General features: G+C 49.9%; 1 protein-coding gene across 1 annotated transcript in view; it reads right to left on the bottom strand.

The window, feature by feature from the left end:
• Window positions 1–5,905: 5,905 nt before the first annotated feature.
• Window positions 5,906–18,306, bottom strand: part of PPP2R1A (protein phosphatase 2 scaffold subunit Aalpha) — a 33,149-nt gene continuing 20,748 nt past the window's right edge. Inside the window, exons 5-15 of the mRNA XM_033845565.2 lie at window positions 17,361–17,508; window positions 17,086–17,241; window positions 15,182–15,296; window positions 15,003–15,073; window positions 14,424–14,558; window positions 10,916–11,089; window positions 10,521–10,581; window positions 9,669–9,823; window positions 8,676–8,818; window positions 6,514–6,605; window positions 5,906–6,358 (exon numbers count right to left, since the gene is read on the bottom strand). Of these exons, the coding sequence (XP_033701456.1) occupies window positions 6,342–6,358; window positions 6,514–6,605; window positions 8,676–8,818; window positions 9,669–9,823; window positions 10,521–10,581; window positions 10,916–11,089; window positions 14,424–14,558; window positions 15,003–15,073; window positions 15,182–15,296; window positions 17,086–17,241; window positions 17,361–17,508 (1,267 nt within the window). The 3' untranslated portion in view covers window positions 5,906–6,341. The remainder of the gene's footprint in view (window positions 6,359–6,513; window positions 6,606–8,675; window positions 8,819–9,668; window positions 9,824–10,520; window positions 10,582–10,915; window positions 11,090–14,423; window positions 14,559–15,002; window positions 15,074–15,181; window positions 15,297–17,085; window positions 17,242–17,360; window positions 17,509–18,306) is intronic.

Here is an 18,306-nt window from a genome sequence, read left to right as displayed (position 1 = left end):
TTGGAACTAAATATCAGTTAACAAAGATCATCAGACTGGATTTTCTAAAAATATGCCATTTACGATCGCTATATATATATATAACCTAAGGCTGCAGAAAGTTTGAAAACAAAGGATGGGAAAAGCATACTGTGCAAATACTAATCAAAAGAAAGCTGATGGATCTATATTAGTATCAAAGAATTAAGACTTGACATGAAAAGGTCCTGCTCGATGTAAAGTAATCTTATGATAAAAGACTGAATTCACCAAAATATAGTCTTCATTTTAAAATGCCTCTATAAACATGGCTTCAAAATACATAAAGCAGAAATTTACAAAACAGAGCAGGCAATTCTACAATTAAAGTGGGAGTTTAGCAATTTTCTTAGTATTAATTTGTTAAAAGCTAAATTTAGAAGTGAATAGCAGATCTGCCCACCACAAATAAACTTGGTCTTTTGGACCTTGTAGAATGTTGCTCACATCTGCTGACTCTACTCAATGACACAGAGAGTTACAACACTTGACCATACACTGGGCCCCGTAAGTTAAGTCTCAGCTATTATCAAAGGATTTTAAAAATATCAAACATATTCTCTAACTATACTGCAAAGAAGATAGAAATCGATAGCAAATATTAGGAAAGGCCTCTTCTAAACAGCACCTGAAAAAAATAGTCATCCCTTGGTATATGTGGGTTAACCCCAGAACCCGCCATGGATACCAAAATCCATGTATGCTCAAGCCCCTTATATAAAATGCCATAGTAGGGCCTCCCTGGTGGCGCAGTGGTTGAGAGTCCGCCTGCCGAGGCAAGGGACGCGGGTTCGTGCCCTGGTCCGGGAAGATCCCACATGCCGCGGAGTGGCTGGGCCCGTGAGCCATGGACGCTGAGCCTGCGCGTCCGGAGCCTGTGCTCCGCAACGGGAGAGGCCACAACAGTGAGAGGCCCGCGTACCGCAAAAAAATAAATAAAATGCCGTAGTAATTGCACATAACCAACACACACCCTCTTATATACTTTAAATCATCTCTAGATTACTTATAATACCTACTGCAATGTAAACGCTATGTAAATACTTGCCAGCATACAGCGAGTTCAAGTTTTGGCGTTTGAAACTTTCTGGAATTTGTTTCCCCCCCCAAATATTTTCAACCCGAGGGTGCAGAGGACCAACTGGAGTATAAATAACTTGGTGGAGAGGACAGAAGAAAATTGTTTTATTCTTACAAACCTACTTACCTAGACCGGGGTAGCCAGATAGGGCTTAGTGGTGACTGTTCTTCATTGAGATGTCAATTCATGTATCATCAAATTTACCCTCTTATAGTGTACAATTACATGGCTTTTAGTATATTTACAAAGTTGTGAAACCATCTCCACTAGTTCCAGGACGTTTCATCACCCCCAAAAGAAGCCTGATACTCATTAAGGAGTCACTTTCCATTGCCCACCACCCCCTACCCCGACCCCTCGACCTCAGCCACTTATCTACTTTGTCTCTATAGATCTGCCTATCTGGACATTTCATGTAAATGAAAGTTCACAATATATGGCCGCTTGTGTCTGGCTCCTTTCGCTTAGCACAATATTTTTTTTTCCCCAGGTTCACCCATGTTGTAGCACATGTCAGTACTTCAGTCATTTTTATAGCTAAGTAGTATCCATTATATGCAAAAACCACATTTTATTTGTCCATTCATCAGCTGATAAACATTTGAGTGGGTTCCACATTTTGGCTCTTGTGAACAATGCTGTTAGCAGCATTCGTGTACCAGATCTTCTGTGGCCATGTTTTCAATTCTCTTGGGTATATACCTATCAGTGGAAGTGCTTGGTAATGTTTTCCAGAGTGGGTCCGCCATTTTACATTCTCACCAGCAGTGCGTGAGGGTTCCAATTACCTCCACATCCTCACCGAACACGTGTTATTGTCTGCAATACAACAAATGATTTCTGTGATCTTGCATCCTGCCATCTTGCTAAACATGTTTAGTAGCTCAATTTTTTTTTTAGTGGACTCCTTAGGATTTCCTGATCATGTCATCTGCAATCAGTTTCACTTCTTCCTTTCCAATCTGCAAGCCTTTGCTTTTTCTTGACTAAATATTCTGGCTAGAACTTCCAGTACAATGTTGAGTAGAAGGGACAGGAGCGTCTTGTTCCTGATCTTATGTGGAAAGCACTGTCTTTCACCGTTAAGTATTATGTTAGCTGTGGGGTTTTGGAGACGTCTTTTATCATGTTAAGGAGGTTCCCCTCTATTCCTAGTTTGTTGAGTGTTTTTATCGCAAAAAGGTGTTGGGTTTTGTCAAATGCTTTTTCTGCATCAACTGAGATGATTATGTGGTTCTGCGTTTTATTCTACTAATGGTGTATTACGATGATTTTTCTGATGTTAAACCTTGAATGCTTGGGATAAATTCCATTTGGTCATGGTGTATAATTTTTTTTAATGTGTTGCTGAATTCAGGTTGTCAGTATTTTGAGCATTTTTGCATCTTTGTTCTTAAGAGTTAATGGTCTAGTAGATCTCTTTCATTTGGTGTTTTTGTCTGGTTTTAGGTATCAGGGCAATACTGGCCTCAGAATAAGCTGGGAAGTGTTTCCTCCCCTTCTATTTTTTGGAAGAGTTTGTGAAGAACTGGTATTAATTACTTAAATGTTTCGGTAGAATTCAGTAAAGCCATCTGGGTCTGGGCTTCTCTTTGTGGATAGTTTCTCTGATTACTAATTCAGTATATTCCATATATTCCAAATACAAGAACACTTCTGTTGTGCTTTATATTCCATAGAAAAGGGATAAAACTCTACCTAACAGTCTAAGTCAGGTTTTGTCACTAGAGCAGCTCAGGTCAGATCAGGTTTTGCCCTGACTCATTAAAAAGGATTTCCACAACGTGCATCATGGCTAATAAGACATCAGGACTCGTATTCCTGTAGTGCTACTAAGCCAGCCATGCCGTGTCCCTCCTCGTCTAGCTTGTCAAGCCAGCTTCCTTCTTTGGCTGGGCTGAAGAGGATCTCAAGCTACAAGAGGAAATCAAGGCATTTTCTTTCTTCTGGGAGATTTGTGGAGCTCTGGTCAGTCCGTAAGGGCCCACATCACACACCCAACACACTCTGGGTCTGTTCCCCCATCTGGGAAACACAGCTGGACAGGGAAGAACTGAAGGGAGTGGCGGAAGTGGGGATTTCCTCCACACAGGAGGGCTGATGACAGGTATGTGCTGAGACTTCAGATATTCTGATGAGAACCAAGGACAGGAGAGAGACCAGGCCTTCCTTCCGGCTGCTCCTTGTGTAATTTCTTGTGGGTTTGAAAAGGAGAAGTGGCATCAGGTCCACCTCCTCAATCTCTCTGCCCTCTGTCCTCAACCACAGCCCAGCTGAGGTCCTCACCCTCCAGACCACCATGTCAGCCTCTTCCCTGGCCTCCTGGCCTTGTCTGACCCCAGAAGGATCTCCCCGAGTCTTACTGGACCCCGTCCCTCAGGGCCAAGTTCAAGCCCTGCGCCCTATTTAGAGGCTCCTTGGGATCTGGCCCCTACCTACTCCTCCATGCTCCCTGGGTAACTCCGTCTCACTTCCCCACTCTCCATACTAATACTTGTTTCCCTGATGAGGGAGGAGGAGGGAAAGCTTTCCAGGTAGAGGTTCATGTTACAGGCAAAAGGCTGGAGATGCTGAAGCATGTGTGGGTTTGCAGGAGCCAAGAATGTTTGCCAGGGAGTGGTGGGTGGCGAGACTGGGAAGATCTGCATCCTGGGTGCCAAGGTGACAGCAACCTTCCCCTTACTCCCCTAATGCAGGTGCCACCAAGTCCCAATCTGTCTCCTTGGGAATCTTCCTGTTACCCTCCTTACCTGCCACCTCCCCAACTCCACCTGCTCCAGCCCACTTAGACCAGAATCCTCCTGGATCTCTTAGCCTCAAGTCTCCCCCCTTCAATTCTGATGCTGTCACTCCTTTGCCAAAACAAGTCATGTGGCCAAGCCCAGAGCCAGTGTGGGAGGGGACCACTCAAGATGTGAGCCCTGGAGTGTGGTCCACTGGAGGCCGCCAATGTAACAGTCCTACCACGTGTGGTCCAGAGACATCTTAGCTCCGCTGCTGACGTGCGGACGCATCAACAGTGTAAAGAGATGAGGCTGACTCCAGGGCATATAGAGTATTTTGGAGCAAGCTGAAGGCTGCAGCTTTATCCTGAAAGGCAGAAGCAACCACAGGGGTTTTGGCAATGAAGAAGTCATCTTGAACATCGCAGCCCCAGTAGACATCACACGGAGCAGAAGAACCTCCCAACTGAGCCAAGCCCAGGCCACAGAGTTAGGAGGAATAACACATTTCATTGTTTTAAGTCACTAAGTTTGGGGGGGTTGGGTTGTCATGCAGTAAAATGTTAAGTGGGACACCACAGTCATTCACTTGAACATTCCTCCAACAATTACTGGCAGGTTGATGACTAAGCTTGAACACTCAACATCATGCTGCAAGTGACTATTACACTGCCTGCCTCCCCACCTCATGAATTCTTCACTCGTTCAGTCCTTCAAATATTTATAACCCAGGAAAGGTACCTTTGGGTTGGGTGGGGTGGGGGGACTGAGTTTAAAGCACAGGCCCTGCCCTTAGGAAATGAAGGTGAGCTAATAACAGGAGGAACAGAGTCCCTTTCTCCCTCACCCCCCAGGGTTCGATTTGGTCTAACAAACAGTAGGGACTCAGTAACATGAGGACTGAGCTGGTGAAAGCACCCTGCCACCCATCGCCAACTTCCCCTCCACCCTGCAGAGCCAGATTTCACTCAGGTATCGTGTCCTCTGTGAAACCTTACACGCACCACCATCCACTACGTCTGCTGCTCCTCTCTGGGGCTCTTTGGCCCCTGCATCAGTTAGAACTCGGGTGACCTGCAAGTGATGAAACCCCAAACAAGCAGTCAAACAGTTTAACTCTCCCAGGCGACTGGTAACTTGTGTGGGTCTCGGCAGCATCAGGAACCCAGGCTCCGCCTATCTTGTTCTGCTGCCTTGCTGGGCCTACACGTCTAAGATCACTTCCTGGCCTGGGATGGCTGCTCCCATTCCAGCCACCTGATCCACATTCCAGAGCACGGGAAGGAGGAAAGGAGGGGGAGCGTATCTCCTCCCCGCTTAGGAACACTTCCTAAGAGCTGCACATACCACTTTGTTCACATATTACTGGCCAGAACTTAGTCGCAATGCCACACCAAATTTCAAGAGACCCTGGGAAACTGCCTTGAATCCAGGCAGTCATGTGCCCAGCTAAAAATCACGGTGTCTGTCTTAGTAAAGAAACAGGCGGACAGATGTTGTGGGATAATTGGTTCTGTCTAGCCACAGTCCCCGGCCTGCTCCCTGTCACAGCCTTGACTATCCTGGGGCCTCCCAACCACAGGGGGTTCTCCAGCAAGTTACAGCTCCCCTGACCGACTCCTCTCATGCCCGAGTCAGTACCCACCTTATGTGCATTAACTCACTGAGTCTTCACACCCGGCCCCTCAATCTGGTTCTACTGTTATCCCCATTTTACACACTCTTGTAATCTGAGTTCAGAAAGACTCGGCAACCTACTCAAGGCCACACAGCTATTAAGTGAAGGAACTGGGATTTGGATGCAAGCAGTCTGGCTGCAAGGCACCTGCTCTTAACCACCACATACTCAGCCAACGTCTGTGAAACTGAACTGCACCTCAGGACTGTGCTGGCCAGAGACACCTCGTGGACCCGCTACCCAGTGGGCCAGCTGCACTCCCATCAGCTTCCCAGAGAACCTCCTCACTCGCAGGACACAGGGGTGTGCGAGCCCAGTAATTACGTCCTCCCCAGAGAGAAGGGCAAGACTGCGGCGCTGACGTGGTGCCCTCTTCCCCATGCTAGCGACTAAGACCAGAGGACCAGCTATTTCTAGACCTTTATTTCTCTGTGAAAAGGGGAAAGAAAGGAATAAAATAAAAACGACACAGTTGACACAAAGAAAACCACTGAGGGGAAGGAAGGGAGGTGGAGAAGTAGATGGCGGAGGGGGTCCCCATTACAGCAGCAGGAGCCAGTGACCTGGGATGCTCACATCTCTCCCCCAGCGTGGGCGGCAGTGGCCCCTTCCTCCCAAGGTCTCTGCCCTGTCCCACCTTGCGCTCCCCTCAGCCCCTTGGGAGGTGGACGGTGAGAAGTCGGATTCCCGGGCTGGGGAGGGGAGGACCCGTGCTGGGGGAGGGGCCTGGGGTCAGACCATGCACAGGGAGTGACAGCCAAAGGCCCCCCAATGTCTCCCTGAGGGAGGGACTGGGGGGGAGGGTGGACACCAGAGGCCGGCGTTGGCTCCTCTTCCAGCATCAGGCGAGAGACAGAACTGGGGGAACAGGAACAGTTGGGAGTCAGAACAGCAGCTAGCCCTCTGCCCACAGCTGCTCCTGGGTCTCCCCGCCTGGAGCGGCTGCTCCCAGGCCTAGCGCCATCCTTGCAGACCACCTTGCCGCTGGGGTCTCGGAGCTCTCAATGCCTTACCAGTCAGAGCCTCCTGGGCAAAGTACTTGACGTCCACGTCCTGGTCCTGGGTCAGCTTCTCTAGGATGGGCTTGACTTCGCTCTGCAGTGTGCTGGGAAGAGAAGAGGAGGGCAAGGGGTCAGCCAGGTGGGGCCGGGGGCACAAGGTGCGCACAGACAGACACACAACTGAATTAAGAGTCTCAGGGGCCAGAGAAACAGTTACTTTGAAGGTTGGAAGTCTGACAAACCAGGACAGAGGCCTCTGGGGCCCAGAAGAGGTACAGGGATGTCAGACAGTGTGGAAAAGTGGAATCCAGAACCCACAAGTCTCTGAGCCTTGGAAGTCGGTACTTTCCATTCATTTAACATACTTATTGAGGCCTACTGCGTATTAGGTGTGAACACAGTGGAAAATCCAACCCTCTTGATTCTCACCCACGTGGAGCTTGGGCTGGGAGGAAGACACAGACCAAACTGATGATGAGTAACAGAAGAGGCAAGCGCCAAAACGGAGGGACTTGGCCCTACAGGAGCCCAGGGAGGCAAGGGGCCCAGGGAAATGCATCTGCACCGACACTCAGCTGTCTGGGGAAACGAAGGTGGACTTCAGAGAGAAACTAAAGGTATGAAGCTGTGTCGTGGACAGAGACAGAAGTCAGAGGTGCAGGTGTCACATGTCCCCTTCCAGTTGACAGAGCTCCCCCTCCCCCCCAATATAACCACTATTTTCATTTCCATCACCTACATGCCCCTTGATCCATTTTTGAAGTTGATATGAATGGAATCCCAGGATAGGTTTTCTTGGGCCTGGCTTCTCACGTAGGTGAGTCTCTGAGAGTCACCTAGGTTGCTGCACACAGCAGGAAGGAGTCTTTTTATTGCTAAATACAGTCTCCTACCATATGAATAAACCACAACTTATCCACTATACTGTCGATGGGCACTTGCGCTGTTTCCACTTCATGGCTAAAATGAATAAAGCTACCATGAACGTTCTTTTGTTAGAAACAAGCACTCCTTTCTCTCGGATATACACCCGGGAGAGGATACAGCCGGGAGAGAACACACCAGCTCATGGAGTGTATGTCTAATTAGCTTCACTCAACTCTACCAATTTTCAATGATTAGGCCCATTTATTATTTACAGCCCCACCGGCAAGATATGAGAGTTCCAGGGCTTCCCTGGTGGCGCAGTGGTTGAGAGTCCGCCTGCCGATCAGGGGACATGGGTTCGTGCCCCGGTCCGGGAAGATCCCACATGCCACGGAGCGGCTGGGCCCGTGAGCCGTGGTCACTGAGCCTGCGCGTCCGGAGCCTGTGCTCCGCAACGGGAGAGGCCACAATGGTGAGAGGCCCGCGTACCGCAAAAAAAAAAAATATAAAAAAAAAAAGATATGAGAGTTCCAGCTGTCTACCTTCACCAACACTTGCGCCACTGAGCTTTTTCAGTTTAGTCATTCTGACATAGCGATCCATTTCCCCCACTGAACTGGTATACACGAGGGTCTGCTTCTGTGCCCTCAATTCTGTGCCACTGAGCTATTTGAATATTATTGTGCCAACACCTCACTTTTTAATTACTGTGGCATCATAGTTAAGTCTTGGTATCTGGTAGGATAAGTCTTCCAACTCTGTTTTTCTTTAGGATCAATTTGCTTATTCCAGATCTTTGCATTTTCATGTTAATTCCAGAATCTACTTGTCAATTTTTCAAGAAAGGACCTGCTGAGATTAACTGAGATTATACTAAACTTATGAGTCTGGGGAACCATCCCATCCATGAATATTATGTACGTCTCCTTTAATTTCCCAAAGCAACATTCCATAGTTTTCACTAGAGGTATTATACATCTTTCATTAAATTTATTACTTGGTATTTGATGGTTTTGGAGCAATTGTAAATTACACACACACACACACACACACACACACATTTGTTAATTTTATTTTCTAATGATTTGTTGCTATTATATAGAACTGCCACCTTCTCACCCCCTCCCACTATGTGAGGCAGGTCATGTGAATTCTCATTCTACATTTGAAGAAACTAAGACCTCGAGGTCACAGAGCAAGCAAACAGCAGTCCTGGGCCTCAAACCCTAAGCTCTACCTTCAAAAGTCAAAGATTAAGATGCCCAAAACCAGTGCTACTGGTGTGTGAAGGAGGGTCCAGGCCTCACCTGTTGTCCAGGATGGGCCCTATCTTCTGTAGAGACTTGGCCACGTTGAAGCGGACATTGGCGACGGGGTCCCCAGCCATACGCAGCACTGTGGGCAGCATGTGCTTGGTGGTGATGTCCTGCCCACAGACCTCAGACAGCACCTGGAGGTCAGTGAGTAGCAGAGGGTGACTACCCGAAGTTCACGGCTAACTCCCATTTCTCTCCCTTTCTGACCAAGGCCACTCTGGTGATTGTCAGGCCAGAGGGTGAAGCTGAGCAACTGGGGGAGCTCTGAGCCCAGATTCGCCCACCCTGAGGGTAGTTTATTCTCTGGAAGCTCCCATTTCCCCTAACACCCTCCTAACACCACTGTCTCCCTGCCCTGCAAACTCCCAGCCCACATTGTCCCATCCTGTCTCCCCACCCTCAGACTTCCCTTCATCCTCTTGGGATGGAACTTGATTCCTGACCCCTGGGATCCCTTCCTTAGTACAGTGGTCTCCAAAGTGAGGCATGGGAAGAAATTATCAGAACACTTCGTTATGTTAGTTTTGAAATCCTATCCTTTAATTTCTAGTTATGTGTATGGCTTATTTAAGTGATTAAATATAGCTAATATATGGCAGAGCTAGAATTAAAAAGGTCTGATTCTATAAACTGCACATTTAACTATTATTTCATAAATAGATATATACACATTTTGTGAGGAAGGAGAGGGTGCTTCCTCTCCTACCAGAAAGGTCTGGCAATCACTGTTCCGAGAGGCCAAGTCTCCCTAGTCCTGGGCCTCCCACAACGCCAGGTCCCCACCCCCAGAGGCCCTGTGACTCTGACTGAGGAGCCCCAACCTCTGGCCTGCAGTTCCCCAAGGACTCACCCCTGCAACCCCAGCTCCCATCACTTGCCCACCCCCAAGCCAGGTTTCTCCCCTGCAGACCCTCTGCCATTCCTCCTCTCCTAGGTACTCCCCCACCCCTCAGGGACAGGCCGGAGGCAGGTGGGCGTGCTCACATTGATGCAGAAGAGCGTAGTCATGCGGTGCAGGTAGTTGGGGTCCCCAGACATGGCCAAGACCTTGGGGATGATAGTAGCATGGGCCCACTCCTTCCCAAACTTCTCCACCAGTTTCTTCAGGTTGCTGGTGGCCGCCTCGCGGATGGCATAGACTGCAGAAGGATGAGGGACAGGGGGCGGTGATTCAGAGGTGAAGGACTGACTCGGGTGGGGAGTCACAGTCACACTCACTACTGCCTACCGAGCAGCCCTAGGTACCAGGCCACATACGAACGAATAAACTCCAAGAGAAAGAAAGGGCTTGCTGTGTGCTAAATGTAGGGTTTTCTTTCCACGCAGTACCTCCTCAAGAGCTCCAAGATACAGACGGGCACACCGAGGCTCTGAGAAGTGATTTGCCCAAGCAAATGATTTAGCACTTAGTACATGGAATGGAGCCTGCCTGTTACAGAAAAATGTTAACTCTTATTTTTGCCACTCTTAGTGAAAACAATGAGCAGTTCTCACAATGGCCTTGAAAGGCTGGGATGAGAAGTCCCATGTTTCACAGAATGAGCGTGGGCTGAAAGATGGCAAGTGACTTGCTTAAGCTTCGACAGCCAGGAGGTGGGATTCAAACCCAGGCTGTCTGCTTGGTAGCCCTAGGACTCTCGACTGTAGCAGGCAGCCCCTGGGTGACCCCTGCGCTTCTCTGGGACTCCAAAAAGCAAGGAGCTGGTCCGCGTGAGCATCTGACAGCATGGGAGAGTGACTCTAGCCTCCCCCACTCTCCCCACCTGCCCCAGACAATCCGCCCCTGCATCCCTCCTGGAGCCCCAATCTCCTCCCAGAGACACCAGAAGTACTCACCATGATCTACAAGCCAGGCCATGCACAAGGAGTTGAGCTTCTCATCGAAGAACTCCACCCCCTGCAGAAGACAAGGAAGTAAGGGATCACGGGAGACTGGGTAGTTTCCAGCAAACCTCAGGGAAACCACACCCACCCCAAGAAGCTGGGACACTGCTCAGCTTCACCTGAGGGGCTTTTTCTCTCTCCTCTCTCTCATTTAATTCTATCCATCTTATAAAGGCCCTATTTCCTGTGTACCTTCCTCCGACTCCCCGGACAGTCCTCACACCTTCCACTGAGCCCTCACGGCCCCCAGGTCCACCGGCACAGCCCGGGACACACTGCACTGTGACTAGACTCCACCGTGCACCTCTCCCAGGGCAGCGTGCCTGGCACCAGGCCTCCGCACTCACCAGCTGTCCAGCCAGCAGAGGCATGTACTCAATGATGGCCAGTCGCACTCGCCACTTGGCATCCTCAGCCAGCTCCACAATGGCGGGAAGCAGGGACTGGGACAGCTGCCGGATGCCAATCACCTCGTTTACGCAGTCCAGGTTGGAGATGATGTTCAGCCGCACCTCCGGGCACTGAGGAGAGGATAGAAGGGTTCTGAGAGAAGGCCAATGCACACAGAACCCAGGGCAGGGCGAAAAGAGCTCAACCACACCAACCTCATATAATAAACATCTCTGCAGGGCAGACTACCACTGCCCAAGCCCAGCTCCCGGCCCTGGGGACACGTTAAAAGCACACACAAAGCAAGCAACATGGATTATTAAATGGGACAGCTTTTCAAGTCTCATCATAGAAGCACAAAAAATGTTTAGCCCTTTTGAAGAATCTGCAGGAATCACAGTGCAAAAACATGGTACCCTGGGAAAAACAGACAAGATAATAATCCCAGCTCTGCCCGTTGCTAGCTGGGAGCCCTTTGGCAAGGGACTTAACATTTCTGGATATCAATGTGTGACACAGAAACGTCCATCTAATCCCAAAGGGTGGTTGAGGCTACTGAACTGCCTGATCCACAAAGGGCTTGGCATGTGGGAGTTTATTACTTTTATCATTTCTGTTACTTTTACTCTTTCTGCTAGTCTTTGAGCTCTGTAAGGAGCACGTCTCATATATCCTTATGTCTCCAGTACCCAGCAGAGTTTCTGGACCATAGTAGGTGCTCAATACATCAGCTGAAAGAAAAAAACGAAGGAATAAAGAAATATTTTTGAACCACTAGGTGACTACCAATATTATGAGCTCTGACTTACAACATGTGCACACATGCAGGTATCCCCCACTTTTCGAAAGTTCGCTTTACACCACTTTGAGTTTATGAAAGACCTACACTGGTGCCTGCTTTTGCTAACCAAAAGAAACCTAAAGAGGGTTTTTGCTTTTACAAGAGAAAAAAATTGCTTCTTTGCTCTACACCATTTCAACTTATGACAGGTTCATAAGAACACTCTACCTTAGGAGAGCAGGGAAATCTGTGCCCCCATCTGCTTCTAAAAACCTTTGAAGCAACTTTTAAGAAAAGGCACATAAACACAATTAACTCCTTGTCCAACATCATATATTCCTGGGGCAGACACCACAGTTAATTTTTTCTACATCTCCCTCTGGGAGCTGTGGGGTAAGGAAGCACGCATTGAAATGAATCCGTGAACCAAATGAGCAAGTGTGCAGTAAGGGGTTAAACTGGACAGGTCTAGGCTGTTCAAACTTGGCACATTCCAAAGGACTGGCCCTTGACCAGCTCCTGGGAGATGATCTCTAAGCACCTGGAATATCCAAACTGATAAAAGGGTCTTTGTTTACCTGGGGGCCTTGGGCCATGCCAGATAGAGCATGCTAATAATGTGATTTATGGTGAGGACCTTGGGTCATGTGGCATCAACTTGACCTCTACAGAGGCTGGAGACACAGTAACCTAAGGTCAGCCACGCGAACGGCTCCATTCCATGCCTATGTGACCAATCCCCAATAAAAACCCTGGAAACCAAGGCTCAGCAAGCTTCCCTAGCTGGCAGTCTCCTCATGTGCTGTCACACGTTGGTACTGGGAGAATTAAATGCACTATGTATAACTCCATTGGGAGAGGATAACTGGAAACTGGCGCCTGGTCTCATGCACCTTCTTCCTTTGCTGATACTAATCTGTATCCTTTCACTGTAATCAACAGTGACCATGAGTATAACAGCTCTTCTGAGTTCCGAAGGCTGTTCAGGCAAATCACTGGAGCTAAGGGTGGCCATGGGGACTAAGACTCAGCAAGCAATGAAGAAGAGCAATGGCAGCCGCTGAAAAGACAAGACAGCCTCAGCTGCTGGCTCCAAAGTGAGATTGCCCAAAAGGCCTCTCCAACAAATCCTTTGAGAAAAGCACCTAAGTCCTGCTTTTCAAAAATAATAGAGTCCCCTTTAGGAAGGAAAGACAGCCAATTTCCTACTACCTAGTCCGAGAACTGAAGAAGACTCTCAGAGCCAACACAACTTCCCCCTCCCCTTCACTGGATTAATGTGTTTCTTCCTAAAGCCAAGGATACTCAGGGAGACAGGGAGAGGGAAGGAATGTCCCAGGGCTCATCAACTTGTTAGTTTCACTCTTTTTCTGTTATATTCCTTTGAATCTTCCACTAGATAGAGCTGCTGCAAATGTTCATGAAACACTGTTTACATAAATAACATAAATGATTTAATTTTAAGTTTACTTATCTTTTCTTAAAAGTATATTATATCCAATGATTATAAAAGCCTCAACTGTCATAAATGGCGGAGGGGTGTGCACAGCAGGGGACTCCTATGTGAAGAAATGAACTGCTACAATGTTCCCTCCAACTTCCTAGTGCACCGCATACGTGTGCCTTGTGTGTGTGTGTGTGTGGTGTACGCACGTTCGTGTGCATGTGCATGTATGTCAGGGTGAGGCCTCTGCAAACACAGAAGTTATACTAACAGGTCTCACACCAGCCTGTGGTATCACCATCTGCCCAGTCCCCACCAAGGCAAACAGCAGGGGGCCTGCGAGCCCCAGGCCCCAGCACGGCCCCCCCTACCTCTTGAAACCAGCCGCGCCCCCCTCCCAGACTCCAGCAGCAGCCTCCGGTCTGGTCTCCCTGCACCTCTTCGGCTGCAGCACTTGCATCTCCCTTCGACACGTCTCAGGGCTCCTTCCCAACACCCAGATCTGCTCCGCCTCCTCCACCCCAGGTTCAAGTCCACACTGCTTCCCTGGCTGTCACCCCATGGCCTCTCCAGCCATCGCGCGGTGCTCTCTCTCATCTTTTGTGCTCCAAGCCAAATAAACAGCTAGCTGAGGTTGGTCCCATGACTGGCTCTGGCCAATGGGGTGTGAACAGACAGGATGGGTGCCCCTTCGGGGTCTTACTGTTGAGAGGGCGGGGCCCGCTGCTGGTCGGTGCCCTCTCCCTTCAGCCACCTCAGACCCACAGAGTGCCAAGGTCAGCAGGGCCAATCCCCCAGTGTAGGTCCACCCCACCTCTGGACTGTTGTGAGAGAAATAATTCTCTACCTTATTTAAGCCGCTGTATTTTGGGGTCTCTATTACAGCATCTTAGCCTGAACTCTGATCATCATGAATGTATCACAGCACCTGTATGATCAGGGCATCATGGGACTGCCTATCTGTCCCTCTCCACTGCCAGTCTCTGAAGGTCCTTGAGGAACAAAAGTGTCTTGTTTTTTTTTTCTTGGAATCCCTAGTGCCCAGGAAAAAACGACTAGTACAGAATAAGGGCATGCAAAACAAATGCCTAATAAACAAATAAGCTAACGTGCAGTCCATCATGCCCACAAACATTCAACTCCTTGGCAACCTGGGTGTTTGTTGAAGATCCTGGCAAACTGGGAAAGCAGCCGCCCCACCTGTCCCAGCCAGAGCACAGAGCCTTCCAGGTGCCCTTACCTCATCCTTCAGCTGAGCCAGGAAGAGGGGCAGGAGGTGCTCGATGGTGTTGTCTTTGCCCAGGATGGGAGAGAGGCCCATGATGACTGAGGCCAGGGCTGACTTGACATGTTGGTTGGCGTCTGACACCAGCTCCTGGGAGGGAGAAGGAATGGGGGAGCCACAGGGTCAGTGGCCAAGACGACTCCAACTCCTAAGAAGCCCTGAGACACAGCCTACTCTCGCCATCTCAATCCAGGGCAGGCTTAGTGTGCACGGGGAACTGCAGATCCATACATGTCCGGCCTGCCTGGAGTTCAACGACCCCTGTTCCCAGCAGCTTTCACCCCAATCCCAAAGCTCTCCGGATGAGGAGATCCAGTGAGCTTCGAGGGGGAAGCACTCCCCGCCTCCACGTTCAGCCCCGAGCCTCGGACTCTGCCTGCACTCAGGGCTCCTAACTGCTCCAAACGCAAGACCGCCTGGCCCTGGAAGGCTGGGAACTCGGTTTGCATCTGGCTGCCCCTAATGCCCAATCTCCATCCCTTCTTTCCAGAAGGCTCAGATCTGCTCTATTCCTCCCACCAAATTCCCTGTTACCTTGATGCAGGGCAAGATCTGGGTCATGATCACATTCTCCCGACAGTCAGCTGAGAGATTTTCACAGAATTCTGTGGGCAGGGAAATGGAGGCGGCGGGAGGTAAGACCCGATGTCCTAGTTTTGCCTTCAGCTCCCGGACACCCACCCGCTTACTGTGTCCTGGTCGCCAGCACCAACCTTTGACCTTGTGGGAGGCTGCGGCCCTCACCTCGGCCTCACAGTCTTTCATCAGGTTCTGGAAGGCAGGGACCAGGTCCGTCTTGGTGATCTCAGGCCCCACTGCTTTCTGGAGCTGCAGAAAGGGAAGGTCAGGGGGGGTCAAAGGGCTTGGCAGGTATTCTAAATGAATGAGAACAAAATCAAAGATAAAGGCACCAGGAATGGGGTAAAAACAGTCCTTGGAATCACTGCTGAGATGTAATGCCAGGGCCATGGGGGTGACCTTGGCCAAGTCTCGGAGCCTCTCTGAGCCTTGGTTTCCTTGTTGTATAGTGCCGAGTTGGGCTGGGTAGTGCAGTGGTCACAAGCATGGCTCTGGAGTCCATCTGCCTGGCTCAAATTCTTACTCTTACTTAGCACCTGTGTGACCCTGGATGAGTCCCCGTACGTCTCTGAGCTGTACCACGAGGGTACTTACTGCACAGTACTGTTGTCTGCATTAGAAATAACTACAGATCTCCTTCCTGTTCAGGGTTGGGTTTTCTGCTACGTGATCCAAAAACAGTCTAATGATGTGTGCTGGCTCTCACTTTTTGATTTAAATATTTCTGTGTTTTCTAAGACTGGTTACCAGAGCCCGTGTGACTTTTGTAATTAAGATGAAATACTAAGGGTCAAGAGGGAAGCAGGCATGCTAGGCCCTCCGCATCTCATGACACCAGGCCAGAAGGGGTGCACAGGTCCTGCTGGCGTGCCGCTTCTGGAGGCCTGGGGGGAGACAGGGCAGTTCCTGACCAAGGGGAGAGGTGAGGACCCCAGGGGCCTGGTGCCCATCTCTCCAGTGTCCCCTCGCCCCAAAGCCAGTCCCAAATGTCCTTGCTCGTACTTGCCCTCACCGCCCAGTGTCCGCTGCCCACGCCAGACACAGTCCCTACCCCAGCCCTCACCCACTCATCTTCCAGAACCTGCCTCAGTGCTTCCAGGCCCAGGAACACCAGCCAGCCCCGCACCTGTCACACTTTAACATTACATTTCCCTCTGTCTCAGCTGGCCTCCCTCTTCAGGCTGTCTGTTCCCTGACGGCCAGGGATGTACTGAACTCACCGTACCCCAATGCCCAGCAAAGAGCTGGTGCTCAATAAACCTACTTTTGCGATAAGCAAACTGAGATTTCTGTGGAAAGAGCACTGTCCTGGGACATGTGGCATCTTGTCCCTGTTCTGCCCGCCTGATGGTGTCACTCTGACCAGTCTAACCTCTGGGCTGTGTTATGGGGCTGAACTGTATCTCCCACTGAAGTCCTAACACACCCCACACCTCCCTGGAACCTCAGAATGTGACTGTACTTGAAGACAGGGTCTTTAAAGAGGTCATAAGGTAAAATAAGGTCATTAGGGTAAGCCAATCCAAAATGACTAAAGTCCTCATAAGAAGAGGAGATGAGAACACAGACACACAATTAAAGACACGGGGAGAAGACAGCCATCTACAACCAAGGAAAGAAGTCTCAGAAAAACCACCCCTGCTGACACTTTGATTTTGGACTTCTAGCCTCCAGAACGGTGGGGAAATAAAGTACCACCCAGTCTGTGGTACTCTGCCACAGCAGCCCCAGCAAACAGACCGTCTTCCCTTTTGTAAAAGGAGATAAAGTTCGATTAGGTCAGGACCACATACATGCTACCCTTTCTCTGCTCCTGTGGTTCTCTCCCACAGAACCTTAAGTTGGCCTCAGAACCCTTCAATCAGGATTGGCAAGTGAAGTGAGGTCCAAATGGATGATTACCGAGATCTTACTGCTTAAACACCCGACGATTCCCCTGGGCTTCACTAAACCCCAGCTCCTATATGTGGCCCCTCCCCTTTGCCTGAGGCCTCAGTCTCCACATCTGTGAGACGCTGCCAACAGCCCCCTCATGTACCTCTGTGAACTTGTCGGCCACCATGTATCGGACGCGCCAGGACTTGTCCTCAGCAGCCTGGCGCAGGGTGGGCATCACCAGGGCCTCCAGATCCTCCTGGGGTAGGAGCTGGGCGATGTTCACACATGCCTCCACCGCTAGCAGCCGCACCGAGTCCTGAGGAGAGGATGGGAACAAGGAGGGTGCAGCAGAGGCCCCATCAGCCCTGGGACGCCCTTTTAGACTCAGGGTCCACTGGAGGGAGACAGAGGAAAGGGGCGTGGAGCAGACCCCACCTGCTCGTCAGAGGCCAGGTTGGAGAACATGGGGATGATCTCGCTCTTGACGTTGTCCAGCTCCAGCACCTTGGCGAACTCCCCCAGCTTGGAGGCTGCGGCCCGCCGCACCATGGGGGTGTCATCTGAGCACAGGTTCCGGAAGTACCTGGGGGTTGGGATGGGGCTCAGGAGGGACCCCTGGGATCCCAAGGCAGCAGGCAACACCATGGAGGGCGAGCACAGACGCTGTAGTCACGCAGTTCCTGGCTTTGCCTGGGTGACCCTAGGCGAGTGATGGCCTCTGAATCTTCCCAGCCCTACACAATGGAGCTGATAACAGTACCTACCCTACAGGGTCGTTATGAGGGTTAAATGAGACAATGTGCATGAAACAATCAGCAGCCTTTCTGCAGTAAGTCCATAGTGAATGGCAGGTACTGATTATATTATTATGACCACATAAAATTGCTTGGCTAAGGTGCTGGGCTGGGGCTACTCAAAGGTTTTCCCTTCCAGCAGTGACTGCTCCAGTTGGAGATGCACGGGGGCACATGCAGCCCTCTACGTGCCTGCAGGCAGCTGTAAACCAGTATTCTGGCAGGAGTGATGGCTCAGGGCCCGGGCTTGCTGCTCAGTGGTTCATAAAGATGGTGGATGGACAGAAGTCCAGAGGGAGGGGAAACACACATTAATAGAAAATTTTAATCCAATTAAAAATATTTTCACTGGTTCTTCTGGAAGCCAAGTCTTACATGCAAGCAATTCCCTGGGGTATCAAGCCAAAGGGGAGAAGGGTAGTGGAGGAGGAGGCCTCCTATCTGCCAACCGCAAACAGGCCTAAGATAGCATCACACATCACTTGTCGAGTGCTTCTGTGTACCAGATTCTGTTCTAAGCATTTTGTATGTAGTAATTCTTTTAAATCCTCACAATAACCAATGGGAGAAAGAACCATCATTATCTC

The sequence above is a fragment of the Tursiops truncatus genome, chromosome 19 (genome assembly GCF_011762595.2).
Source record: "Tursiops truncatus isolate mTurTru1 chromosome 19, mTurTru1.mat.Y, whole genome shotgun sequence".
Classification (NCBI taxonomy): Eukaryota; Metazoa; Chordata; class Mammalia; order Artiodactyla; family Delphinidae; genus Tursiops; species Tursiops truncatus.
This window is presented reverse-complemented; position numbering and strand designations above follow the sequence as displayed.